Source organism: Xenopus tropicalis, chromosome 1 (genome assembly GCF_000004195.4).
Source record: "Xenopus tropicalis strain Nigerian chromosome 1, UCB_Xtro_10.0, whole genome shotgun sequence".
NCBI classification, from domain to species: Eukaryota; Metazoa; Chordata; class Amphibia; order Anura; family Pipidae; genus Xenopus; species Xenopus tropicalis.
The window spans coordinates 187,548,422-187,576,400 of record NC_030677.2 but is presented as its reverse complement, the minus strand read 5'-3'; the positions used below and the strand labels follow the sequence as shown (position 1 = coordinate 187,576,400).

The 27,979-nt window shown below is 39.8% G+C and overlaps 1 protein-coding gene across 3 annotated transcripts in view; it reads left to right on the top strand.

The window, feature by feature from the left end:
* Positions 1-27,979, top strand: part of erbin (apurinic/apyrimidinic endodeoxyribonuclease 1) — a 103,356-nt gene that overhangs the window by 30,139 nt on the left and 45,238 nt on the right. For all 3 annotated transcript variants that reach the window (XM_004910379.4, XM_002934188.5, XM_004910378.4), the window contains exons 3-4: positions 16,221-16,277; positions 23,080-23,277. In XM_004910379.4, coding sequence (XP_004910436.2) covers positions 23,089-23,277 — 189 coding nt within the window. In that variant the 5' untranslated portion in view covers positions 16,221-16,277; positions 23,080-23,088. The remainder of the gene's footprint in view (positions 1-16,220; positions 16,278-23,079; positions 23,278-27,979) is intronic.

The window sequence follows — 27,979 nt, the reverse complement described above, 5'->3', positions numbered from 1 at the left end:
TGTGATGCCAAGAAGGAGCTTCTTTTCCCTGTATGTGTAGCTAATTTTCTATGCTGGCCAACAATCCACTACGTTTATATCCTTTCTATTTCTGCCAGTAGACTTTAACCATTTAGATTTTATTCGTGAGAGACTAAAGACAGATGGCAGGAGCCTGGCATTGTTTTTTATTTTTCTGATCCATCTGTTTTAATCACTTGCTGTCCAAGTTTTTTAATGTAGAGGGCCAGTTATCCAATATACTGGGCAACCAAGGACCAGATTGTAATGAAATGGTGATGGCATACAGAGAAGTCTCTGTGTTCCTCAAGCAGACTACTGGCCGTAAAAATAAACTGGAGAGTCGCATCTGACCCTAGGGTGCCCAGCTGTACAGCTCCATGCAAAGAGAGATGGCAATATTATTCAACACTAGGCACTCAAACAAAAGCAATGGAAACTTGCTGCTTGCAGTGGTGCTCCAGTCAGTCAGTTATACTGGGGCAGTAACCTGTAGCAACCAAGCAAATCTTTGCCTTTATAATCCACTTAATAACTATGGATTCCCTTTATTGTTGCTTCTGTATTCAATGAGCTGTAAAGTGTATGTTGGCTTACAGACATCGGCATATTAGGGGTGGTAGATTCTTCATGGTGGCCACTAGAAAGGGTTGTCTTTTTAGTTCCCAATGTTTTAAGCCTATTGAGCTCCAAATAATCTTTCCTTTCTCAGCTGTCACATGTATTCTCTGTTGCCCGGTTAGGGCTATGTTAATAATGGCGTATATGGAAAAAGAAATAATGAGATGAATTTCTAAACCTCGGTTCACTAAGAGTTCATTGATGTTCCCTTCTGAGAGACCCTGTGGGACTTGTCTCTTTCTCTTGGAATTAGAACTGGGATGCAGCCTAACAGTTATTCCCTATTCATGCTGCTAGAAGCCGCCTTCTCTAGGGGCCCCAAAACGTGTTGTGTGTGTGTGTGTGTGTATATATATACACATACACACATACATACATACACACACACACACACACACAAGTACCTTGTACTTGATCCCAACTAAGATATAGTTTATGTATATGTATGTACATATATATATATTTTTTTTCTTTTAGCCTAGTAGGGCAAGAACAGTTGGCTTTGCAGTTGACTTGCTGCCTTTCCTACTAGGATCAATGCGAAGTGTAAGAAATAGGCACAAACACCATTGATTTCTTTCACCTTTGCATCCTGCCCAGGATATTTTTCTCCATGGAAAAAGCCCCGCACTCACCCTGTGAATACAGTGGTTCTATATGAGGGCCATGCTGGGAGAGGCATGAATGGCAGATGGTAAGGACAGAGCTGCCTTGTGCCTGCCAGCCTTGTGCTCTGTGCATCAGATATTTATCTACCACGAGGTGAGGAGTGCAGCAAAACCCCATATGGGAGCATTTAACGATTTTGCACCCCTTAGTGCGCTAGCACTTGTGTCCACGACCTTCTTTAATGAGGCCTTAAAGGAGAAGGAAAAGCTAAGTCACTTGGGGGTGCCAAAATGTTAGGCACCCCCAAGTGACTTGAATCGCTTACCTTGTACCCCGGGCTGGTGCCCCTGTACGGAGAGAACAGCACCAGCCCGGGGTACCTGCAGCACTTCCTCCTTCCTTCACCTCGTGCGCATGCGCAGTAGAGTAAAAGGCCGAACTTTAACAGAGAAGTCGGCTTTTTCACTCTACTGCGCATGCGCCTGACTCAGTCAAGGCTGAACGGAGCAGGAAGGAGGAAGCGCATCGCCCCAGGTGCCCCGGGCTGGTGCGGTTTTCTCCTAATAGGGGCACCAGCCTGGGGTATGAGGGAAGCGATTCAAGTCACTTGGGGGTGCTTAACATTTTAGCACCCCCAAGTGACTTAGCCTTTCCTTCCCCTTTAAGACTTCTGTACTATATACAGCTAGTTCCCTTGGCCATCAGCAGTGGTTATTTGTTAGAAACTTTTCTTGTAATATAAAAATAAAAGGTTGGTGTCATACTGCCAGTTTTTTCCCTCAGTGGTATATCTGCCCCAAAATATTCACCATTCATGTTGTATTACAGGAAAATGTCTCCAGATAAACTAAAGTACATGAGCATGGGCCAGCTGAAATTTATGGCACAGTTTTTGACTCTTCATCCCATGGGTGCCAACTCTTTATCCCAACCCTAGGGTGCCAATAATGATGTCCTGGGGACTTGAGGAATGAATTATGGATCATAATAATGTGAGACCTCTGTCTGTGTGTGCGTGTTCTCTAGCTATAAAAGAGAGGTGGGGAAAGCTACGCTCTATGATGGGAACGTTTATAATGCAAGTTTGCAAGTGCCTTTTGTTGTTTGGGCCAGATGGGTGGCTGAATTTTAGTATGAATATGTTTTTAGTGGGTATGAGGTGGTTGGCACTTAGTCTAGTTGTCGGTAGGAAGCTGCCTTTTTGTTGATCGTGAAGTGAGGCGTTTTTAGAGCAGATTATTTTAAACACTAGTATCAAAATGAATGCCTGTAATATTTTTTGGTGGTGCACAATATGAGTCCAATTATTTTTTGTATCATTTCTCCAGATCTGTGTATACATATAAGAAATAGTTTGCTTGGTGGGCAGGTAGTGAGGCTATAAGTTAGGAGTCCAGTCTGGGGGGAGAATATGCTTTGGTGTAGGGCAGATTACAGACTGTTCCCTCTGCTTTGTTTAGATGGGTTGGGGTGATGTTGGTTTATGCTGTTGCCTTGGGTATAAGTAGTGAGCAATACAGTACTGTTCTTTCTCAAATATTAATACTGGAGAACTGATACTGAAGAATTTGCTCTAGGAGAAAACTGTCCTGGTTCTTACTTGCTGTGTGCTCAAATGGCAACAAATCAGTTCTTGAGAACAAATTATGTATGTCATCCGGAACAGCAAAATAATCTATGCCTTTCGCAATCTTAGGGTTATATATACTCTCCTTTCTATTACTCTGAAGCAGGACTGTTCATCCCGTGGCCCTTTGCCCAACTGGTCTCTCCAGGTGATTTCTAAGGTCTGCCCAGCGTGTCCGAGGTCTCAGTAATTCTTTTTATGACATGATCACTGTAAGATAATGATGCTGAAGCATGCAGTCACTCAGGAAAAACTGTCCAGCAGCACCTAATGGATAGCAACATTAAAATAAGTTTGTACCAGTTCTCTTGTAACAGTTTTATTTGGGCTTTCTCTGAGTATTACAAGTTAATGCTTTTGCAGAAAAGAAATCCAGAGGCCTGGACACAGCTACGATTTAGGAAATGGCTCTAGCATTTGCCCTGGTTTTAATTTCATTCCAAGTCCTTAAAATAACGAGAGGATATTGCACTGAGCTAGTATAAACTAATTAGAACAAATTAATCCCCATGGCATGTAAATCCTGTTGTACTGTAATTACATTTTCTTTTACATTTCTGTTTTTTTTGTATAGCATTGAGTCTGAAAACATTATTTAAAATTGTCTTTGTTGTATTTAAAAATGTGCACTGTTTATTAACTGCAGTTGATTTTTGTTGCTATTTGAGTATATTTGGAGCTGACATTTACCCAAAACTCTGCCAAAAATTAAAATAAAAAAAATATATTGCAATTCCATTGCTAAAAATGTTGTAATTTTTTTCACACAAATGCGCTCATTTGGGCACATTGGCCGCAAATGAGCCAGGAGCATTGCTACCTTGTGGCCAAAAGCATTGTATATGGTACTCAGAATTGCACTTGTGCTTCTAATAAATCTGTTATGTCTAAAAGGAGACCTGTCACCCTAACAAATAATTTCAAATAATTTTTTATGATGATAGTCGAGCAAAATAAACTTAGACTATATAAATTATTTATTTGAATGTTACTACCTCAAGTCTTGGAATTCTCAATCACACCAAGCAGGCAGGCACCATTTTGTGGACACTATTACTAAGTTTTATATTCACTCTGCCCCAAATGTTTTGCCTGTGCCATAATGGGGTACCTAATGCACTTGCCCATATACAGGGTACACATTTATAGACCTTGAAGAGGGAGGGGAAATGAGAGAAGTGCAGTGACATGTAGGAAGTGCAGGTATGGGACCCATTATCCAGAATGGTCGGGACCTGGGGTTTTCCGGATAAGGGGTCTTTCTGTAATTTGGGTCTTCTACCTTAAGTATGCTAATAAAATGATCTAAAGGGTAATTCAACCCAATAGGATTGTTTTGCCACCAAAGTTGGGATCAAGTACAAGGTACTGTTTTATTATTACAGAAAAAAGGAAACCATTTTTAAAAATAAGAATTATTTAATTAAAATGGAATCTAGGGGAGACGGCCTTTCCGTAATTTGAAACTTTCTGGATAATGGGTTTCCGGATAAGGGGTCCGATACCTGAACTGAATGCAATAGAGGCAGGGAAGGCAATGTATGTTTGACAGCTCAGAACTTTAAATACATAGGTAACCGGTATGGATGTAGCAGAAGCAAGCCGATTAACAGAGCCTGGGGACTTTTGTTATACTGTTTCAGAACTAGAAAACAGAATGTTATATGCAAATACTCCTTTTAATTGCATTTTACATTCAGAAATAATGAAAACCATCGAACCTTTTTAATGTATATTGGGAGGTAGCTTAGAATTACATCTTTCATTAGGTGAAAACCAGTTTTTGGGTGTTCATCAGGTTTAACCAGATGGTTGCTGAAAAGGAATTAGAGCAGTTAATGCATTGCATGTACCTGCATGACTTTTCTGCTTTGCTGTTATATATAAATTGATGTATGTAAACATATATTGTGGCCATACATTTTTGGAGGGGCTTAAACTGACTAAACATATTAAAAATAATATAAAGCCTGATTCCAGTTGTGAGCAGTAGTTATCTCATGGGTCGCTCTGTAGTTTGCAGTCAAACAGGTACAGCGGCGGAATATGATTATTCTTGTCTGCATAAGATGCAGAGTGGGATGTGAGCAGGCAGGGTGTGACAGGGTTGGGATGTCCTGTCTAAACCAATTGACTTGTGACTTTATTCCTCTGTTCACACAGCAGAATGTCAAACAGAAACAAGAATATGCAACTGTGGGTACCTACTTCACCAAGCAACAATACTTTGTGTTGGAGTAATTTAAAAAAAAAAGATACTTTGTAGAGGTCTCTGGGCAGTAACCCATAGCATCCAAGCTGGGATTAGATTTTTCCAGCCAGATGCAAGTAGAACAATGAAATAAATCCTTTGATTGGTTGCCATGGGTTACTGCCCAGGTGCAAGTTTGCCCACTGTTTATAAATGACCCCCACTGCCTTGTACAGTTAACACAACTCTCTCAGTAGCTGGTTTATGTACTCCTCAGTATTTGGTAAATCTAAAGATACAGAGCTGTCAAAGGAGTCACTTACTGTTCCTTGAGTCCCACTTTTACCACTCCTGCCAGTACCGGATAGCCCATAACACCTTTTTTTTCTGCTCTGCAGTGTGCGTGAGGGGGCACAAGCAGGACTCTGCATCAGTCTAGTGTTTCAGTTTCTTGTTAGAGTAATTAGAGACCTGGAAACTGGTATTTTCTGCCCTCCCATTATGACAGTGGAAGGGCAGCTCTAAAAACATGGCTATAGGGCAAATTGCTTGTTACTTGACAGGATTGCAAATAAAAAGCTGTGTTTTACATGTTCTTATTATTTCCTAAAATTTATGTACTGCTGACACATTTCTGCAGCGCTTTACAGAGATTCTTCATCATTTACATTAGAACTTGCCCCAGTGGAGCTTACAATCTAAGGTCCATGTTATGGAGAAACTCCAGTACCCAGAGAAACCCCATGCAGTCATGGGGAGAACATACAAACTCCTTGCACCTTGCAGTACCTACTCCTATAATGCTTTTAGGCGCTTGGCCCTATGTATATCTTGTCTGTAATTGAAAGCGCAGTACAGGTATGGGACCCCTTATCCAGAAACCTGTTATCCAGAAAGTTCAGAATTATGGAAAGGCCATCTCCCATAGACTCCATTAAATAATTAAAATTTTTAAACATGATTTCCTTTTTCTCTGTAATTATAAAACAGTACCTTGTACCTGATCCCAAATAAGATATAATTAATCATTAATGAAGGCAAAACAAGCCAATTGGGTTTATTCAGTATTTGAATGATTTTTTGCAGACTTAAGTATGGAAATCCAAATTACGAAAAGATTTCTTATCCAGAAAACTCCAGGTCCTAAGAATTCTGGATAACAGGTCCCATACCTGTACTTGTCCCTATTACACCTTAGGAGACTTGCCCACTGTGTATCTTCCTTGTAATTGAAATCTCAGTGCCATTTCCCATAATGTGTTTAAGAGCCTGTGACTGGCTAAATTCCTAGTACTTGCTCCTAAGTTGCAAAGTTTTGCTTCCCAGGGGGTAGACTATTTTCTGGAGATTCTTGCTCATTATTTTGTTTCAAATATTAATTATGCACAACAAAATCAGCCTTTGGCACAGTGATATTGCGAACTTCTGGGAAGGAAAATTGTCAGGGATACAAATCTGGGGGAGAAACACTTTATATGAGATACAGTATCTAGTAGAATTAAGTCTAAAACAACTGGACTTTTCTGAGTTTTTTCTTGAAAACGTTTCACCACTCATCCGAGTGGCTTCTTCAGATCTCCAAAAATACACTGCATAAACCAGCTCATATGTAAACCCCTGCTTCATCTAAATAAACCTTTTTCATAAATATACTTTTTGGTAGTATGTGCCATAATCTTAAATAACAAAAGGCATTTTAAGTGCTAAGGGCCGCCCCATGGGATCATACAATTCACAGTGCACACAACCAAGAGCACACATACATGTTAGGTCACATCAGCCAATTAATGGACAGAGTTCTGCCTTTTACTCCCACACAACTTCCTGTTACAGTTAGAACTGCATTATTTCCTGTCAGGTGATCTCTAAGGCAGCACATGGCACAGCATTAGAAAATACCTGTTAAAACTTGGCTTCTGGTCATTTGAAAAAAGGCGATACGGCGATGCAGGAGAAGCTTCAGGGGAAACATCCACTATGCGGGGATCGATTGATCAATCCTAGCCTTCCTTCTGTATAGGAAGGAGTCAGGCTAGGATCGATCGATCAATCAATCCCCGCATAGTGCATGCTTCCCCTGCATCGCCATATCGCCTTTTTTCATATGACCTGAAGCCAAGTTTTAACAGGTATTTTCTAATAAAGCATTCACAAAATAATAAATAGTTTGCAGCATAGGGCAATTATTGGGGTAGGGTAGAATAGATTTTTTTTTTACTTAAAAATGTTTAGTGTTACTTTTCCTTTACAAAATGGTTTAAGGGATAAATGTAAAAGGGAAATATTTATTGATATTGATCTTATCTAGACATTGATATTATTGAGATTCATTCTGGAGGTATAGTTTTCCTTTAAAGGAACAGTTCAGTGTAAAAATCAAACTGGGTAAAATAGATTGTTTAAGCAAATGTTGCATTTCCACTGTATATAAAGCTTTTGTTCATATGCATATTCTTGTTTTCCACATCACCTTTAAGAGCATGGACAGAACTAGAAAAACCCATACCAGTAATAACATGAGAGCAAGTAGGTTGTCAGAGCATTTAACAGTAGGAATGAGTAAAGATCCCACCCCAGTGACACGCATTGTGCATGGATGCTGTATCGGCTCTACCGGTGAATGATAATACCTCATGTTATTACCTTGGCTGTGTGCTTAGTCATACATTACACACTTGTTGACACATGCATTATTTTGCTCAGTAACAAAGCATCTATTTTGTGCAAGCCTTCTGTATAAAGATTTTATGGTAGACGCATATATGTATTTACTTAGACAATAGAGACAACAAAGACGGGTTCAGTAAGTACCTCTCCTTGGTCACGTTGATTACTGTTTATCCAGATGATCATAAACAACAGTAGAAAAAAAGCATAATCTCAGATGTTCTCAGCCCCCAGAATAGCGCTTGCGTTTTTCTTTTCAGCCTTTCTCCATTATTATTTCATTTATGAATGATTTCAATGCTAACAAATTAATATATTAAATAATGTACCACCAATTGTAAAATATAAGGATATTCTAAGTCACCAAGGAGTTCCATGACCATATAAAGTTACAAGGCTAAAGGCTGAGTGCTTTTTTACAGGTCATAGAACTCCATGCTGACTTCTCATATCCTCATATTTTCCAACAGGGGTGCATTATTCAATTCAAAGTTCCAGTGAGTTATGCAACAAAAATGATATCACTCCGCATCAGTGGGTTTTGCCTTGCAGCACTGTGGCCCTGAGTTCAATCCCAGCCAGGACACCATCTTGAAGGAGTTTGTATGTTCTTCCCGTGTTTGCATGGAAGGCAGGTTAATTGGCTTCTGACTAAATTGAACGCAGCGCGTGAATGTGTTAGGGACATTATATTGTAAGCTTCTCTGGGGCAGAGACTGATGTGCATGATGTATAATGTCTGTAAAGCACTGCAGAAATGTGTTGGCCCTATATAAATAAATTAAAACCGATGACATGATTAAGCACAGTTTATAAGGATATGATTTTCATGATCATCTTGGCTTTTGCATATTATACAGGCATAACTAACCTTTCGCCCTACAAATCACCTTCCAGCAGCATCTTCTGAGGGTCAAAATACCTTGTTGTTTTTAATGATACTGTACATTTTCAATGATTCTATAAGTCTTTGGCCTTTTATACTTTTTTAACATATTCTTATATGTTCCTCCCCAGCATAATATTCTAGATCTATTCGTTTTTAGATGTATCTACAATCCTGAATATGGAATATCATAATCTTGAAAGAGGAATGGTTTGTTGGACCTGAAATGTCAGACACAGAAAAACTGGTTGGGTTTTTGTTATTATCAGTTCTGAGCACAGAATGTCTCTCAGCAAATGTGTATTGCTCTCCTTATTAATTGTCTACTTTGCCTTAGCCCGAACAGACCTAGTGAGAGAAATCTTCTTTGTTTACAGTTTCACGACTGTTTGGCAGCTTCCATTGGAAAGTGAGGTCATTCAGATATGCCTATGAAGATTCTCTTTCATCCAGGTCTCCCCAATGTGAAGATCTGAGCACTATTCAATACACTGGACAGCACAGACTACTTTACTTTTCATCCATTCTGTAACATACTAAAATTTGCATTGCATTCAATCTGCTGAGTATGGTTGTTTATTAGTGATTAGTGAATCTGTCTCACCTTAAAAATTTGCAAAATGCATTGAGGTCAATGGCTGTTTATCATGGCTACCGCATAACTTTTTTTTTTTCTTACCGTGAAACTTTTTTTCTGCATCCATTGGAGTCTATGGATGTTTTTTCATAGGGAAACCTAGTGAAAATTTTTGCTTATCATTACTGTTTATGAAATGGAAAATGAACCTTCCCTTTGTGTGTATTGTGACCATAAACTTTTTATGTAAAGTATTTTACACAGACACAAATGATTCCTCAGGTTAAGCGGAAACCATGAGTACCTGCCTCTAAATATCGCCATACTCAGGCCCGGATTTGTGGAAAGGCCACAAAGGCCCGGGCCTAGGGCGGCACAAGTTTTGGGGCGGCATGCCGCCCCGCCACAACAGAATTTTTAAATTTGGCTCCCATACGGAGCAGTCGGGACCTCTCCCCACTGCTCCGTATGGGAGTTTAAATGTGCGATTGCGCATTGGTGATGCATGATTGTGCATGCGCACTCGGAGGGAGAGGGCGCCGCGCGATCGCGCATGCGCACTTGTGGGGGGCGGGGGCGGCCTCGGGGCGCTCAGAGGTTAAATCCGGCACTGACCATACTTAGTTATCATACTAAGTCAATGTAAACTGAAATTGGCTGCTGACAATCTGCTCTATGGGTTGCTCTGATTTGCAGCACACAATGCAGTCAATCAGGAGTCAGGTAATTAAAACTCCACTAGAATGGAAATAATGTAACCAGCCTGCTGCTAAATGATCCTGAGTGCCCTGCTTACTGGCCACCTGTCAACACAGTAGTTACTAATGAGTTTTCTCTTGATGATGTACTGCATTAAACAGCCATGTTCCTATCTGAACTGCCGACTCTGTGTAATGCTCAGTAATAAAACTAACCTTTACACCATGATTGGCTCACTGTGTGTAATGTGCTGCTCAAGTCATTCATTTCTTCTTTGCATTAAAGATTTGCCAGCTTGGACATGCTGGCTCAGGCAAATAACGTCAGGCTTCTGACACAAAGTTCAGTGTGGGCAAAATCCTTTTGATCTATCGTCAAATAATGCTATATGTTATCCAAAGCTGCTTTAGATGAAAGTGATATTGAATAATGCTCTGCTGACTGCAAATGTATTTATAGATGGGTTTATCCTATTCATCGCCTGGCAATAAGACTTAAGGGATATATTTAGCAATGTCTATTCCATTTTGTTATTAAATTCTATTAGTTACCGCAAGGAACACAGGATGTTAATGACTGACAATGGTGCATTATGGTTTGCACTGCATGCTGGTTAATGAACCAATGCCACCAAAAGTTTGAAAGGGTGTTCTGTGTATTTACACAAGATGTAATATTTGCTTTCACTGATACAAACTTGCACTGGAAACATGAATACACTTCAGCCCCTGCCCCTAGCAGCTTATTTTTATAAAGGGGAAATGAAAGAGCACAACATAGAAACCCATATTATATCTATAACTATAATTAATTAGTTCATTAATAAGTATGAATAATTTGGAGGATGCAGGCTAATGGCAGACTGGGGACAGTCGACTGTGACATTTTTTTTACTACTGTTACATTCATGGAGTTCCGTACAACTATTAGATGTATAAAATGTAGATCTTTTAATGATAAAATGGAAGTTTTCCTAGAAAACATACTGCAGGCATATGTGAAATAAATAGAAGCTTCAGAAAGTGCCATTTCTGCTCTTACTACAGCTCTGTGTCATGGAGCAAAGTGTTGGACTGAGAAGCCCTCTGTATTTTTTTGGAAAACCCAGCCTTTTTTTCAGCTGCCGCCTTTTGTAGGCCGCGAGAAAAGAAAGGGCTCGATATACTGGTAACTTTTCCGTGGACTGGTAATTTGGTTTATCCAGCTCATAAGAACAAGGAAGTTGGAGTGAGGCTTACTTTACGATTTAGTCTTTTATCGTGGTTAGTAAATATTTTGAAAATTATTTGTATTATGTTGAGTGGCATTCCAGTAATTTGCTAAACAGTTTGCTTTGTCCAGTAACTCTCCACCTAGGCGAGGTTCACAGTAGGAATGTTACAGCTAAATTTGTATCTGGACGAATCCATGTGCCTGGCTGAACTGAATCCTTAAGATCACATAGCTTTTTGTCATGTAAACACGGAAGTTGATAGTTTTTCACTGCACACCTCGCACGTGGTTTGTACCCTCTGCGGCCCAACTTGCATATGCACATTCAGTTTGGGATTCGGACAAATCTTTCACAAAAGATTCGGCCTAATACAAAAATAGTTTCATACAGTTTCATATTTCAGGCAATAAACTTAAACCCAATATTAGTCAGGCAGAATTGCTTCCTCTTTACCCTTCTTAAAATATTCGTAGCCCCCGCACAGCAGGTGCGATCTGCAAATGACATATCTATTCATCAGGGTGGTATGTACACATTGCTCCATAGTCTAGCAACTTCTCCTGGCACTTACACAGGCATGCAGCTCTGTCACACTCGCGCCACAATTGGATTAGTCATGAATCATGGTCTCTTTAGCACGGAATCCTCTCCAGTACGTTATACTATAATCCTATTTTGTCTAGCGCAGCACATGGACAGCATTAGCATGTTAGCAATTGTGGCAAGTTATTGTAAACCATGATACATTTATCAGTTTGTCTCACAAGTCACATTACAGGAAGTTCACCTTCAAGGTAGGTTGGCTGATGGGGTATCTTCCCTCCCCCCAAAGTTCATTTTTAAAAAAAGAGAATAAGCGTTACCAATGTATTAGTAACTAAAGAGGCATATTTTCTCACTTTCCTCCTCCTATCATTTCCCTTGTTTATAAGAAAATCAATAAAAGCTGACTATTAAAAAAAAAAAAAAGAGGCATATTTTATATGGCAGGGAGCATTGTATCAAGCAAATTTATAACTTCGCTATATGTTCCCTTAAATTTATTTCAAGACTATATTTTGGAAAACCAGTTAAAAAAAAGATTTTGTAAAGGTGAACTGTCCCTGCTAACTGCTGATATATTAGTTCCAGGCTGTACATTCAAAGGAGAAGGAAAAGGGCCAATCACTTACCCGATACCTCAGGGCCAGTAGAAAACTGCCCCGGCCTGGGGTTCATGAAAGCGAGCAATCCTCTTCCTCCTGTCTTTAAAATTTCAGGGCCAAAGTATCATGGGCAGGGCTGTATTTAGTGCTGCCCTTGGCACTGGACCTTGTCATGCCTCTTTGCCCCAGCAGCTGGCTAGGCCTGTCCTGCACATACAGTACATTGACTGCTGGAGAGAGAACTGAGCTGTTTAAGCAGCTAAATTGTGTTGGGCGGGAGGGGCGAAATATATCCCTTTTAACTGGTCACAGCATCATGCCACTTTCTACATGCAGAGAATAATTGAATTGTGCCCTTATAAATTGCTAGAATCCCCTAGACCCATATACTGTTAGCAATAATTAATACTGCAGTTTTATAGACTTAACATATTTTACCTCGAGGCTTTCTTATGATATTTCTGGGAATATACCCGGACTCTCATGCTTTTTTCTCATAATCACTGCTCAGGAAGCTGCGCAGCCCCATATGCCATAATTACATTACTATTCCCCTGGAACCACACACACCGCCAATTCCAAGGTTTTAGTTGTGACTACAGTTTCCTTTTTCAAGCACAATTCCAGTGCAATTCCTTTGACAGTGCTAATCAGGGCTGCATTTAAATGCCACCATGGACAAAAAAGTTCACAACCTCTTTGGCCCTTTTTCTTTGAGACACAGCCAGCAGGGTTATCAGGGTTAAGCAGTACATAATATATTGTTTTGATTCCTGTGTCACTTTATCTCTCTATTCCTCAGGCCCCAACTAGTAGCCCTTGAACTTTGAGAGAAACTGTTCCTAGTCCTTAGTAGACAGAAAAATATGACTTTTTGCACAAGATGTGAATGAATGGAAGTGGTATTTCCTATGGGAAGGCAACATGATTCTTTAGCTATCATTATTATTAGAAGTGGCAGACATTCCCTTAACTAAACAGTTCTTGGGATGTGCATCACAATGACAAAGGGATGAGCCCCGCCTAGCTATAAAAATGTTTATGCCAGAATTATGCTGAAATTGCTGTGACTAGGAGCCTATGGGCAAGCTGAAGCCCATAAAAGATAAAGGGGAATTTTGCTTTCAAACCAAAAATACCGTAATATGTTCCTTCAAAAAGAATAAATGCCATTTTATATAACAGATACAAAATAGTTCTTATCTTTCTGCATCATTTGGAATCCTGGCAGGGGAGGAGGGACCAACACACTGATGTTACAAATTGTAACAACTTCTTCACAGCTTATAGATAGAATACGGTAACTACATAACCTGCAATTCATTGCACTGTGATGTTCCTTTTCTTATTGACATCACGTGTGCAGGGAATTGTGGGATTTGGAGGATGCAGGCTGAGGACAGTCGACTACTGTTACATTTTTTGAGTCTTTAAGTAGTCAGATCAGCAGGAGAACAGGGCGTGAAGCTTAGGGAACTGTTCTAACGCATATTATTGTATTAAAAATCATGAAAAGGCTGCATATTTTTTAATTTATGTATATTGCAAAGTTGATAAGTTAAAGGTGTGTTTGAGTGCAGTTCCCATATAACTTGGAAGCCATATAGTACCTGTGGCATTTCAGCTCAGCAGCACTGCACTGCCATTACCAGTATCTCCAGTTCTGGCCCCCCTCCTTTTAACTTTTTATTCATTACATTTTTGATTAGAAATAAAATATGATTTGTATTGACAAGAGAACTTTAGGAGAAAAATAAGGAAGGTCATGAGGTAAGGAGTAATACCATTAAAATAAGTCTGATACTGTCTCTATTCCATTTAGGAATTTTCATTTCACTTTTAAATGATATTAAAAAGAACATTAGAAAATAAAATAATGCATTTTTAAAAGTGTCACCGTGCCTTTTAAAGTAGGCTAAGTTATTTTATGAAGTGTGACCTGAACAGTTCAACCTGTTTGCGACTGGGGCCAGGATGTGGTTTTGGTTAGGCAACTGAGCTTAAATAACAGAGTATTTCTTTTTAAATTCTGATCCTTAAAAAGAAAAAAAAAAAATATATATATATGATGCCAATCTGTATAAAATTAGTTTATGTACTTTATAGAATAGCCCTAATGGGCCAGGATTTGTAAATACAGATAGAAATTTGCCTTGCTATTGTAGGTTCTGTTTGGGTTGCAGTATAGGCTGCTTCTGAGTTCTTTGCTTGGCAGTGAAATGGTTAAAGGCCTCCTTTAGCTTTGGGCAGAAGATTGTGTTCCTTTCTCTAGGAACATGTGCTTGGCATCTGTAATTAACTTTTGCTGAACTTCAACTTGCACTGAATTATGCTTATGAAGAATGAAGTGTTACTCTGGCAATGCCTTTATCACGGTAGTTTCCAGTCAGCACTTGCCCAGCCTATTCAGTGGCTACTTTTACTGTGTATATGTATTGTTCTTGTGGGTTTGGCTCTTTATGTAATAAAGTTGCCTTGGATGTTATTTGGAGTTATTACTGGGGAGACATTAGTAAAATGTATTTCTCTAGTAAAATCATATTTTTTCTTCACCACTGCTCACTGCTCACTTTCTACTAACATGAGTGAGAAATATCTTTTGGCAAGTAACACAGGTATGGATAGCTGCCCTTTTCCCAGATGATCCTATAATGAATAGTTTTACCTATTGTTTAATTAAGAAATATTAATGGTTTTTGCTATTTGTACCAAAAAGACTAAACCACTATCTCTTTCTATATTTTTACTTCCTAGTTCTTCTGTGTCACTGTTTGTAAAGGAGTAAGTAGGATAACTAATTATCTAGCCCTCTTTATAATGAGCTGTTCCTTACCTCAAAGCCTAACAAAAGCTGCTGTTTAGGGAAAGAATCGGTTTATTTATACAAAGCTTGTTATTTACACATTTCATTAGCAGCAGGATATGCGTATTGTTCAAGAAATGGTTGCATGTTCATTTTGTTTTTTTAAATCTGGAATTTGTAATATATTCCTCTTCAGATATTGCTGTACTGCAGTGCCTGTCATACATTGTGTTAGTAACAAAGTACCGATATGGATCCTGTTATCCAGAATGCTCAGTACCCAGGGCTTTCTGGATAAGCAATCAATGTAATTTGGATCTCATGGCTTAGGGCTACTGAAAAATCATTTAAACATGAATGAAACCCTAATAGGATTGTTCTGCCCCCAATAAGGATTAATTATATCATAGCTGAGATCAAGTACAAGGTATTGTATTTTTAAAAATTAGAATTATTTTCTTGTAGTGGAGTCTAAAAGAGATGGCCTTTCTGTAATGCAGAACTTTCTGGATAACGGGTGTCCAGAACGGATCCCATACCTGTAGCTGAAAACATGTTAGCTGCTATAAAGTCATTTCAGGCAGGTTTTGTTTATTAGAACGCACGCTGCACCTCTGATGTGTATTATGCCGTGTGTATGTCCCCTCTAAAGTCAGAATATTGATTTTTAGAGGTGCCAGAGTCGCTGTAAGTGCATAAAAGTGGAGCAAGCCCTTTTAATTTGTCTGTGCTGATTTATGAGTGAATGCTTTTTCATTACAGAGCCTTTAGATATGGCAGATCAATATGTTTTCAACACATAAATTCCCTTACAGCTTTAGGATGGCTGAACCTGTGCCGGAGTCTGGAACAGTGGCACTGGCACAGTTATTAGTGGCTTTAGCATTGTTTGTTTTGCTCTAGTTCGTTGTCCGTTGGAGTTGCACATCTAATTGAATGATGGCAGCATGCTCGTTTGTGATCCTATGAGGTAAGGGAAGGTGTATGAGTCAGTGTTTGCTCTGTGCAAGTTCAGTAGTTGTTACCAGGCAAAGGGGAAGTTGAAAGGCAGCTCAGAACTGCAAGCATACTGGCGTTAACCTACGTGGCTCTCTAGTCTAATCGTCTTTGGCTCAGCATTCCATTTCTCATACCGACTGATTCCCGCAGCAAAGTGAAATCTGCTTTTGTTTCTTTCCTCAGAATGTTGGCTTTGCAAGCTCAGGGAAGAAACAGCACGGAGGAATCAACAACAGAGAGGTAAGTGTCTCATTAACTGCTTAGATGCGGCACTTGGCAATTGCTTTTCTGCTGTCTTACAGCTTCATCCAGATTGTTTTGCTTGGAGTCACCTCCACAACATGGCATCTCCAGCCGTTCAATATGTTCAGTCAGGGCTCACTGCCAAAATGTTGCCATTTAAACCTTCTCTCACTAGTTCTACTATAGTTAGAGCACATGTAGGAGAGCTGTTGTGCACTTATTACATAGATCTAACATGGCCAACCTACAGCTGTAATTTGAAACTTTCAACTCCCTCATTTCGCTCTACGGCTGCCCCCAAATTTTTATGTTCCAGACATAATACATGGTTATTTTCTAAAGAGTTTAGGAAAGATATACATTCCCCTTAGTTATATCTGTGCGATATCTACTGCAGCAGGGACGATAAACAATAGTGTCATTTTTAAAGGGGAACTCCACCCAAACACAACTCAAGATTTTTGAAAAGTAAACATAGTTTCAAACAACTGTGCAGTATACATCAATTAAAAATATGCAGCCTTTTCATGATTGGTTATGTAATAATATGGTTCGGAGCGGTTACCTAACTCTGATGTCCGTAATGGAGAGTATACCCCACTTTTCAACTTTACTTCAATAACTAGGGCTAGTGCTGAATATATGCATATTGTTTTAAGTAAGAAATATCTAAGGTGTTTGTTTGCACAAAACAGGGCAAACTGAAATTGAATGTAACACTTTGTGTTTTTACAATCAAAATAAATTACCAGTCCTCTGTATAATGAACTGCTCCTTATCTCAAAGTCTGCAGCTAGGGAGGGCTTCTCAGTGGACTGCTGATTTGTTTTGACCCTGCTTATTAGAATGGGATGTAGAATGTGGCTTTCAATTTCAATTTTTTCCTGTTTAGGGCAAAAATAAAATAAATTCATACTAAACAATAGGCAAAATGCATAATCAACACAGTCCCTATTCAATAAACTTTACAGTGCCATCTAACTCCTTTCATCGCATGGGCCAATTATCCCCTGTACTGCATGTTAAATGACACAATATGGTAAAATAATGATGATGCACAATTAAGCTGGATACATTTTTAAAAATAAGAATGATTTACTTAAAACAAACTCTATAGGTGATGGCCTTCCCACAATTCAGAGCTTTCTTGAAAATGGATTTCTTGATAAGGGATCTCATAATTGTATATGTATTTTCTGATGTTATATACATGATATGGGCACTAACCATTTATCCTTTATTACCATCCAGGTATATGTCCATTTACTTATATGTACCAATCATGCAACTGTAGCTGCTTTGCTCTTAATAGCATTTGCTGTTCAGATAGAGAAGAGTTTTCATTAGCAAGAGCACTCCTGTAAAAGGGATTTTAGAAAAAAAAATGACTAACATTTAACAGATGAGAAAAAGCAACTCCATCGGGTTCTCTGTGGCCTTCGGCGATTGTAAATTATGCCTCCTGTGAGGTTACTGTACGTTACAGTTCACAGCAGCTGCGAATTGCAATACCGAAAATGTGACATTTGCTGGATTAAAGGGGTCGTTGAATATTTTCCTCAAAGGATTGGCCTGGGGCTCTTTTGTATTTGTTGGTTGAGTTTGTTTGTTTTTAGTGCTTTTTCTTGTTGGTGTTAAATCTTAGTGTTTTTTTAAGCTATGGACATTCTAGGATCCTGAAAGTTTACATTATAAAATGCCTTGCTTAGGTTTTCCCTCTGTCCAGTGAGTTCCTGCTTTGTTAGGCTGATACCCACCGGCGATTCACTTTGTTGCTGGTGGAAAGGCATTTCGGGGAGATTAGTCACCCACGGTAGTAGAGATTTAACCGCGGGTAACTCCGCTCAACTTTGGAAAATGAAGCGATATGTGTGTCCGTCCTCCGGCAATTTACTATGTTGCCAGTGGAAAGGCATTTCAGGGAGATTAGTTGCTCGCAGTAAAAGATTAACTGCGAGTGACTAATCTCCCCGTGGGCCATGAGTCTTATGTGGCTAAAAAGCAGCCCATGTGTGTTCCCTAAACAGTTTCACAAATAAACATTGCTCTGTTTAAAGTGGGTAACACAGTGGCTTATACCAGTTGGTCTGGGGATTGGAAAATCAAGTGCAATCTGAGGGAATTATCTGCCAGTTCCTGTTGAGTTCCTATGTGTACTGAGGGGGATCATGTTCCAACAACATGTTCAGCCCAAAGTGACCTTTTGTGATTGTATTGGACATCCCTTTCTCTATTGGATTTCAGTTGAATGAGTAGTTTAAGCATTTTTAGTGGCTTTGTCAACTCTCATGCAGTTAATGTGACTATCACGCTGTTCTAACTGCTCACACTTCCATACACTGACAGCACAATGGCATGGCTACCGACTGACCTACCTCAAGCTTCTTTGTTTCAATTATTTTTTCTTGTTCAGAACTCCCTGCAGATAACTCTCATTCACTCGGTGCCAGTGTTGCAGCCACCGTGCACAGAAAAGAGTGAGGTCTAATAGTTTATTCATTTAGGCAGAGCCTGATTGCTGTTCGATCTACTATCATCAACTCAGTACATGCCACCTTAATAATTGCAGATCTGAGAGAAGCAAATTTATTATATTGCTGCCTCAGACTTGCTTTATTGATTCCGTGGGCGCCTTTGTTTTAAAGGACCCTAAAAATGAATATGCAGTAATGATCCAGAACTTGTCACAGGAACTCACCATCTTTAAAAGTGTCTGCAGCACTCCAATAATCAGTGGGCTCTGAGCAGCTGTTGAGAAGCTAAAGGTCTCCATACACAGCCGATTCTAGCTGCCGATATCGACCCTTAGACCGACTCGGCAGCTAATTGGCCCGTGTATGGGCACTACCGGTGGGCCTGCCCGACCAAATCTGGCCTGAAATCGGGCAGATATTGATCGGGCAGGTTAAAAAATCTAGTCGGATCGGGGACTGCATCAGCTCATTGCCTATACCCGTCTTTATAATTCGAAGTAGCCTGGATTCTCCAGATATCGCCCACCCGTAGTTGGGGGATATCGGGAGAAGATCTGCTCACTTGGTGAAGGTGTATGGCAGTGATCCCCAACCAGTGGCTCGTGAGCAACATGTTGCTCCCCAACCCCTTGGATGTTGCTCCCAGTGACCTCAAAGCAGGTGCTTATTTTTGAATTTCTGGTAAGGAGGCAAGTTTTGGTTGCATAAAAACCAAGTATAATGTCAAACAGAGCCTTCTGTAGGCTGCCTGTCCACATAGGGGCTATTAAGTAGCCAATTATAGCTCTTATTGGCACCCCCAGGAACCTTTTTCATGCTTGTGTTGCTCCCCAACACTTTTTTTCATTTAAATGTTGCTCACGGATATTAAAGGTTGGGGATCTCTGGTGTATGGGCACCTTAAGCTTAGGGTCATTACTAATTATCAAGAAGACAATGAGGTTTGTCTGTCATATAAGCTGATTGTTAAATTCCAATGCTGATTGCACTGGTTTCTAAGCTGCCATGTAGTATTTATCTGTATTCATTACTAATCAGCCTTATATTGTGATATTTATATACAGTATAGTGTGAGTGGGCCCCTAAGCTCAGGTGAGTGACAGCAGCTCAGAGCATGGGCAGGGAATCAGCAGAAAAGAAGATGGGGGGCTACTAGGGCATCTCTGGGGGCACAGATCTTCCCTGGCTGGGGTTGCCTTGAGCTGGTACAGAATCTCAAAACATAGTGTCATGGGACACAGGGACACACGGAGTGGATTGTCTTTTATCAGTTTCTTTCCATAGCTCAATGGACAGGCACGGTGTCAGCCTGTATTGAGCTACACGGAGTGGGTATGGGTGTGGAAATGCACAAGGTATTTAAACATCCATCTCAACTGCTGTGTTCATTGCCCCCCACTTCACATGACTCCCAATTTAGAGTTGCCACATTATTTATCACTTACCTCCCCTATGATGCAAAGTGGCCCAGGATAGGATTAGAAATTGGTTCTATAACTCACTCAATCCATGCACAAGGTTATTAGATGAACTCATGGGTAAGGCTAATGTCAGATAAGTTGTTTTCTGATTTCACCACACAGATGCTGCAGTGTGTATTATCTACTAAAGCCTGTCCCATGTGCACAGTGAAAGGCAGGTACCATGGAAATCAGTGGCATAAGGTGTGACTGGTATTGCACTCTTTTTTTGTTGGGCCAAGAAACTTCCATGTCTGACATTAGCTTTAGAAAACAGTGCATCTTGCCAAATAGCTATGGCTTTGGAATTTTAAGCCAACACTATCTTGGTATGTCATGCTGGAATGCAATGAATTGAAAAACACCTCCCGCACTGGTGATTATCACTAAAGAAAGATAAAGGAACCCATCAATCCAGTGCTGTAGAGTGGCCTGTACTAGCAGCTGATCTTTCAACTTGTTTTACCATGTAAATCGGATTCTGCCTTATGGCTCTTTTCCCATGCAATGATATCCACTGAAGGATGAGCTCAACAACGAGGGATTCCAACAAGATTTGCTCGTGTTAACAGTGGCAGGAAAAGCCAACTTGCTGCTTTCCACATATTGCTGCATTACAACTTTGACATACTTAACTTTTAGTATGTTATAAAGTTGTCATTGCAATTGGTCTTCATTATTCATTTTTTTTTTATTTGCACCTTCCTCTACTACATCTTTTCAGCTTTTCAAATGAGCCAAAAAAATGATTTATCTGGAAGCTTATAATGTTATTATTATTATTATTACTATTCCTTTTCTTTCCTTTCAGTGCCATTCCTTTACATATTCCAGTCTCTCATTTAAACAACTGCCTGGTAAACAAGACACCCAGCAAAACAGCTGCTGAATTTCAAACTGGAGAGCTGCTGAAAAAAGTTGAATAACTGAAAAATCACAAAAAAGAAAACAAGTTGCAATTTGTCCCAGTCTTACTAAACGTTAATTTAAAGGGGAACTTCATCTTCTGAAACAAAATTTAAGAGCCTCATACAACAACAAAAAAACCCTTATAAACCAATCAATGTAATCTGTTCCTTCAAAAAGTACGAATAAATACCATTTTTATTTTCTGGAAGCCAGCTGCAAACAGTTCTCTTTCTGCATAATGTGAAATCCTGGCAGAGGAGGAGGGACTAAAACATTGATGTTACAAATTGTAACAATTTCTCATCAGTTTACAGACAGCATGCAGGAACTATATAACCCACAATACGTTGCACTGTGATGTTCATTTCCTTATTGCCATCATGTGTGCAGGGAATTATGGGGTTTGGAGGTTGCATGCTGTGACAGTCGACTACGGTTACATTTTTTTTTGAGTTTCAAAGTAGTCAGCCAGATCAGCAGCAGAACAGGGGGCCGGGCATAGGTAACTGTTCCAAACCATATTATTACATTAAAAATCCTGAAAAGGCTGCATATTTTTAATTGATGTATATTGCAAAACTTGCTTGAAATGTTTGCAATGTTTACTTTTCAAAAAGCTCAAGTTGTGTCTGGGTGGAGTTCCCCTTTAAAGGTGACCAACACCCTGCCCTGACTGCCTTGAACTGCTCGATTTCATAGCTTGCTTTTTATGGGAGAAATATATGTTAAATAGTACCAAAATGGTTGTCCTTAAGTGTTTCTGAGGGGTGGTCTGTCAGCCTGAAAGCTGCTTAGAATTCCATTTTCTGTCACTGTGAAAAAGAATAATGTGTGTATAGAGTTCCCCTTTAAGCAAGAGATGGATAGTGGCACTGCAGTAGCACCCGTTAGAGTGAAAGGTTTGCATTGATTTTTCGGAATGTTTAATTGAGCTTGTTTCTTGGTATCAAGTTGCTGTTGTATTTGAGGATGGCAAGCTGGTTTGGCACAATGTACTGGCAAAAGCATCTAGTTTGGTCCCTTGTGGCTTGTCCTGTGTAATTACAATTTTGTACTAAGCAGCTATATTTTGGCCATGTAATGGTCATTTCCACAATCAACAGGAGATATCAGCTTCTTGTGTAATGGTGACGAGAGTATGGCACTAATTATACTAATTATTTCCTGCGGACAGATAAACAGCTATGGGCATCCGTTATCTGGAGTGCATGGGACACAGATTTTTCCAGATAATGGGTCCATCCACTTTAGGCTGGCACAATCATTTAAGTGATGAGTTCTGGGAAGTCCTTCTGCCTTCCAAAGTGGGTGGTGCACAGGTTCTCTGGAAAGCAGAGGCACTTCAAATCCCAGAATCCATCACTATAACGTGGAATAACTTAAGGGAGGGGTTAAATGATTCTGCCAGCCTAATGGGAAGGATATATATGTTTATATATGTTTATATATGTTTTTTAAGTTCTGCATGGGCAGCAGGTATAGCTTGAATGCCTCCTGGTATTTGGCCTGGGTAAGGGCAGTTGGTATAGCTTGAATACCTCCTGATATTTGGCCTGGGTAAGGGCAGCAGGTATAGCTTGAATGCCTCCTGATATCTGGCCTGGGTAAGGGCAGCGGGTATAACTTGAATACCTCCTGATATCTGGCCTGGGTAAGGGCAGCAGGTATAGCTTGAATACCTCCTGATATTTGTCCTGGGTAAGGGCAGCGGGTATAACTTGAATACCTCCTGATATTTATCCTGGGTAAGGGCAGCGGGTATAACTTGAATGCCTCCTGATATTTATCCTGGGTAAGGGCCAGACAGAACAGAAAAAGATGTAAATTGCACAAGTGCATAGAAGAGCACTCTCAAGCAGTTTTAAATTAAAGCAATAACAAGTGTATATTTTATTTACCTCTCAATTATTTATATACAAATATTTTTCATAGTGTTTTCTTTTTCTGTATTCTTAGTGCCTGAAAATGACAACAAAAAGGAACCTGCTGGTGCGCTTGGTACCGTGCCGCTGTCTGCGGGGGGAGGAAGAAACTGTGACCTCTCTTGACTACTCTCACTGCAGCTTGGAACAGGTGCCGAAGGAGATTTTCACTTTTGAAAAAACCTTAGAGGAACTTTATTTGGATGCCAACCAGATTGAAGAGCTTCCCAAGGTATTGCTTTTACCAAAGAGAATCATATTTTCCATTACATTGATGACAAGCAGCACCTTTCTCCTGGGTCCAGTCCAGCTGCCAGCTTCACCTCGCATGTATCTGGCCTTGGCAGGCCTCCATGCCGTCTATTCATTAGGTGCAGGCGTCACAGCTACTGGAGTCTGTTAAAGGGGCAGACCACCTTAATATTAACTTTTGCTCATTACGTAGATAGCAGCTGTCTAAGAATATGGAATGAGCCATTTGTTTGAATTTTTTTTTACATATTTTGTTCTTCAGCTTTCAGTTATGGACAGTTATGTCAGGTTGCTAGGGCTTAAGTTTCCCAACAATCAGACAGTAGTCTGGAGTGGGCCTAATAAGCACTACAAAATAAGAATAACATTAAAACTAAACTCTAGCCCCTGACCCTCCAAATGCAAATTGGCAGAATAGAAATGTTAATATTTTAAAAAGCGTGTTTTTTTTAAACATTTCTTATAATAGGTCAATCCATAATGTACATAATTTATTGTTCAGTATATGTTGACTTTTAAATTATAAGTAATTATGGCCATGGTGCATTGTTTTGACCACTGCTGCTTATAACAGAAATAAGATACTAATTCCTCTCAAACTGCATCTCATTAACTTGAATAGGAAAAACTTTGGCTCGCCTCGTACCTGCTACCTCAGCCGAATAAGAAACCGTACAAGTAGTGTCAATCAAAACACCACTTGTGCCCTTAACCCTAGTGCCGGGCCCCTAGGCTAGGCAACCCACCAGCCAGCCACCATGCCCCACTTTCCCAGCACATGCACGCACATGATGATGATGACAGGGGAAGTGGCAAGGGATTGATGGGGAGCGAGCTTTGCTAGACTGGGGGTCCAGTGTTGTGCCCTAGGCACGTGCCTACCCCTAGTTCCAGCCCTGCTTGACCCAGGAGCTGAGAAGAGAAGTTTAGGCTGGATTGCATTGTTGGGGAAAAAATATCAGGGTGCCTTGTTTTTATATTTGGAACTTTACATCCTAAACCCCCTCTTTGTAAAGCAGCCCTAAAGTTCGGTAAAGATTTATAATCACACATACACCATCAGTGACCCCCTTGAACACACTGTCATCTTCTCAATTTCAGGGGTGTAACCTAGAGGAAGCAAACCCTGTGACCTATTAGGGGCCCAATAGATGACTGACTGATAAGGATTATATGTTTCAGGAAAATGTCTTTTTGTCTTTAAATTTAGGTGGGCCCTAAAATATTTTGCTATGGGACCCAGTAACAGTTGCTTGAATGTGTTCTAGACTAGACAGGATTTCCTTATGTGACACAAAAACACACAGAAGTCTATCCCTAACTGAATGCAGAGCCTGGTAACTAGCCGTACTTTGGGAACAGAGTTGGTACAAAGTTAGTAGAACATGTTGCTGTCCTTACGCCTGTGACTGCTAATAGCTTGCAGTAGATGCCTGTCACTCACTGGTTTATATTAAGTTTTGTAAGCTGTTCCTTTCCGGTGACTTGACTCTTGGCAGAATTATTTCCTGCCAGCGACTATTCTTTCCTAAGCTGTAAGTAGCAACTGTATTAAAGCAGTAGGAATGCCTAAAAATAAATAATTATGATTTGAATGGACAAATGATCATACAAGTCATTTATGTGTGAAATGTTTTAGCTTTAATCAGAATTCACCTTAGCCCTGCTACTGATCCGTACTCAATTTTTTTCCCTGGTCATATGTTAAAATATTTTTTAATTAAAAAAAAAAAAATTTGAACCTAGAAGTCAGCTTTGCAACTTAAAAATGTGTCTACTTTTAATTACAATTCTCTATTGTACATGTATAGGACCCTTTTTTTATGCTCGGGACCTGGGATTTTCTGGATAAGGGGTCCTACTATATACCTTAAAAAAAAATAATACTTTAAACCTGAATTAAACCCAATAGGATTGTTTTGCCCCCAATAAAGATTCATTGTATCTTAGTTACGATCAAGTACAAGTTAAAAATTAGTCTATGGGAGATGGCCTTTCAGTAATTTTGAACTTTCTGGATTATGGGATTCAGGATGATGGATCCCATACCTGGATACATGGATTTTGTGGTGACTGCCAAGCTCTATTTTGATTAGGAGAAACTGGATTTATATGATCAATTAGCAATAATTCTTCCATGGCATTAAAGGGGTGGTTCACCTTTATGTTAAGTTTTAGTATGTTATAGAATGGCCAGTTCTTATAAACTTTTCAACTAGTCTTCCTTTTTTTGTTTTTGCATTTCTAAATTTCCAGCTTTTTTTTTTTTTTTTTTTTTAACATAAAATGCCAGTATAATGGCCTCCATTTGCTAACGAGTGTCTGTTGCATTTGCGTGCAGTACGCCAATGTTTAACAAATTTTGCGTCTCTTGCAAAATGGCCAAAACCTATAAGTAAACCTTTGTGTTCAAATACCATGAATTTTGTCATTTTGCATCAATAATGGCATTGATACCTGAATCGGTTTAGTGCTAGCCAGTTGCAGTTGTGGACACAAGCCAATAAGAAGGCTGTGGAATTACAAGCAGTTCCAGGCTGCTGCTTAATGACCTCTTTGTGCGCAAATTCATCAGGGCAGTAAAATTCTTATAAACAATAAAATAAAATTTGGGGCTGAGGGAGCTGTAGGTATGTGTTTTGATAAATGATCATTGATAACAAATGATAAATAATATAGCGTAAACACAAAGAACTGTGAATTTGTCTGAATTTAATGTTCTTTTCACAAATGCTATGTAACCTACAGTGACGTTTGTTAGTTAAATTATGCATCCCAATAAGCTCCCTTCTCTATTAGGTGCTTGACGGGGTACTTTGAGTTTCATGGTTTCGACTAAGAGCTTTATAAGCATCTGTAGTGATGTGGAACATAGTGATGCATGAATTCACGTCATATAATCTGCCTGTGCTATTGTTTGTTCTTTGGAGAAGAGAAGGAATTTTTCATAGCATACTTACTGATGAGCGGGCAGATGACCATGTTACTGTGGCTACAAAGCCGGTTTTTGCCGAACTCTGTTTGTTCAGGCTGGTTGGAGGGATGAGATCAAACCATTCTTGTTGATTGACATCCCCGCTCTCTGGTATCCTACACTGGGCATTCTTGTATCATAGAGTATCACTGTTATAATGATATTCAATATGTATTAATAAGTGTACGCTTGTTTTTCCCTTCATCTTCCCTCTTCTCTCCACCTTTTGCCTCCCTCCTTGAGCCAAGTTAAAAGGGAACTGATTCACTACTATAAAGAAGATAAAGAGGGCTAGTGTTTGAAAATGTGGCTACTGAGGTTGACATACTTGAGCAGCTTTAAGCTTTTGATTTGGGTCCTTCAGACCAATTTGGCATCTTATTTGTCTGTGTATAGGGACCTCCAACAGGGCTCCCTGACCAATACCTGTCGACCAGGCAGGCTTGATTTTACTGTCGGATTGACAACTGCATTGGCTCACTAATGCAGTCCTCGCTCAAACTTTTCATATCCCCTGATTGTAGTGCCCCAGGTTGGCATATTGGGGGAAAGAGTTGCTCGTTTGGCGACCTCACCAAACGAGCAAATTTTACCATGTATGGCTAACTTTAAGTTAGTGGAATACAGAGCTGTTCCTTGGGTTTTCTGGGAAGTTAGAGAAGTCCAGTGTGCTCCCATCTACACATAAACAAATGATCGTAACACACTCCCAATACAGGGGAAATTAGCTTGGGTACATCCAAGAGAAATCAATATCCACATGAAAAATTGGAGAACTCACGTGACGTATGAATGAGTGAAAACAAATGGTCAGTGTTTCAGTCCTGCACTCACACTTGCACTCATTCACATACACTCTCACTCAAGCCACATATAAATAGTTCAGCTAATAACACAATCTGTCAACCTTGTAAGGGAAGAATTAAAGGCTCCTATCCAATATCTATTCTAAATATATTATAGTGTACAATATTTTTACCTCCAAATATAACATGCACTAGTAATGTTATTTGATGGTTCATCAGTGTTCAGCCCATGTAGCCTATCCAGGTCTCTCACTGCCTGCAGCCCAGTATGAAGTGCCGCCTTCAGACCTTAGAGAGATGACTGTGGAAGGTCAAGGAGACACTTTTTCTATACACTCACAATCTATACACTCACATACGTAAACTATATATACAACTACTAATACTAACTGTAGATATTAGTATCACAATAGCCTTGTATATTCTGCTTGTTCAAAAACTAATCCAGGCCCCTCTTATAGGCATTAACAGAATCTGCCATTACCCCATCTCTAGGAAGGCCATTCCCCAACCTCACTGCCCTCCAACCCCTTGGATGTTGCTCCCAGTGGCCTCAAATCAGATGTTTAGGGCCAGACAATTGCATTTACTCTATCACCCACCTTAGGTGAGCATGTCGGGCGAAGATTCTCTTGTTTGGTGTGAGTGATCTGGCTTACTGAGCAGCTACTGATAACCCTGAGATGAGGAATGTTCATCCTGCAGCCATTATTGCCTTTTTTAATATTAGCTGTTTCACTTAAAGAAATACATACTAATTTATGTGAACTGAACATAAATGATGTCACTAGTGGATTGTAATAATGCTACCTCTAAAAATACTGCCGGCCTTAAATGAAGAAATTGTCACTGGCTAAGGGACTGCAGAATAATCTCTGTATAACCTCCATTATTCCTGTGGA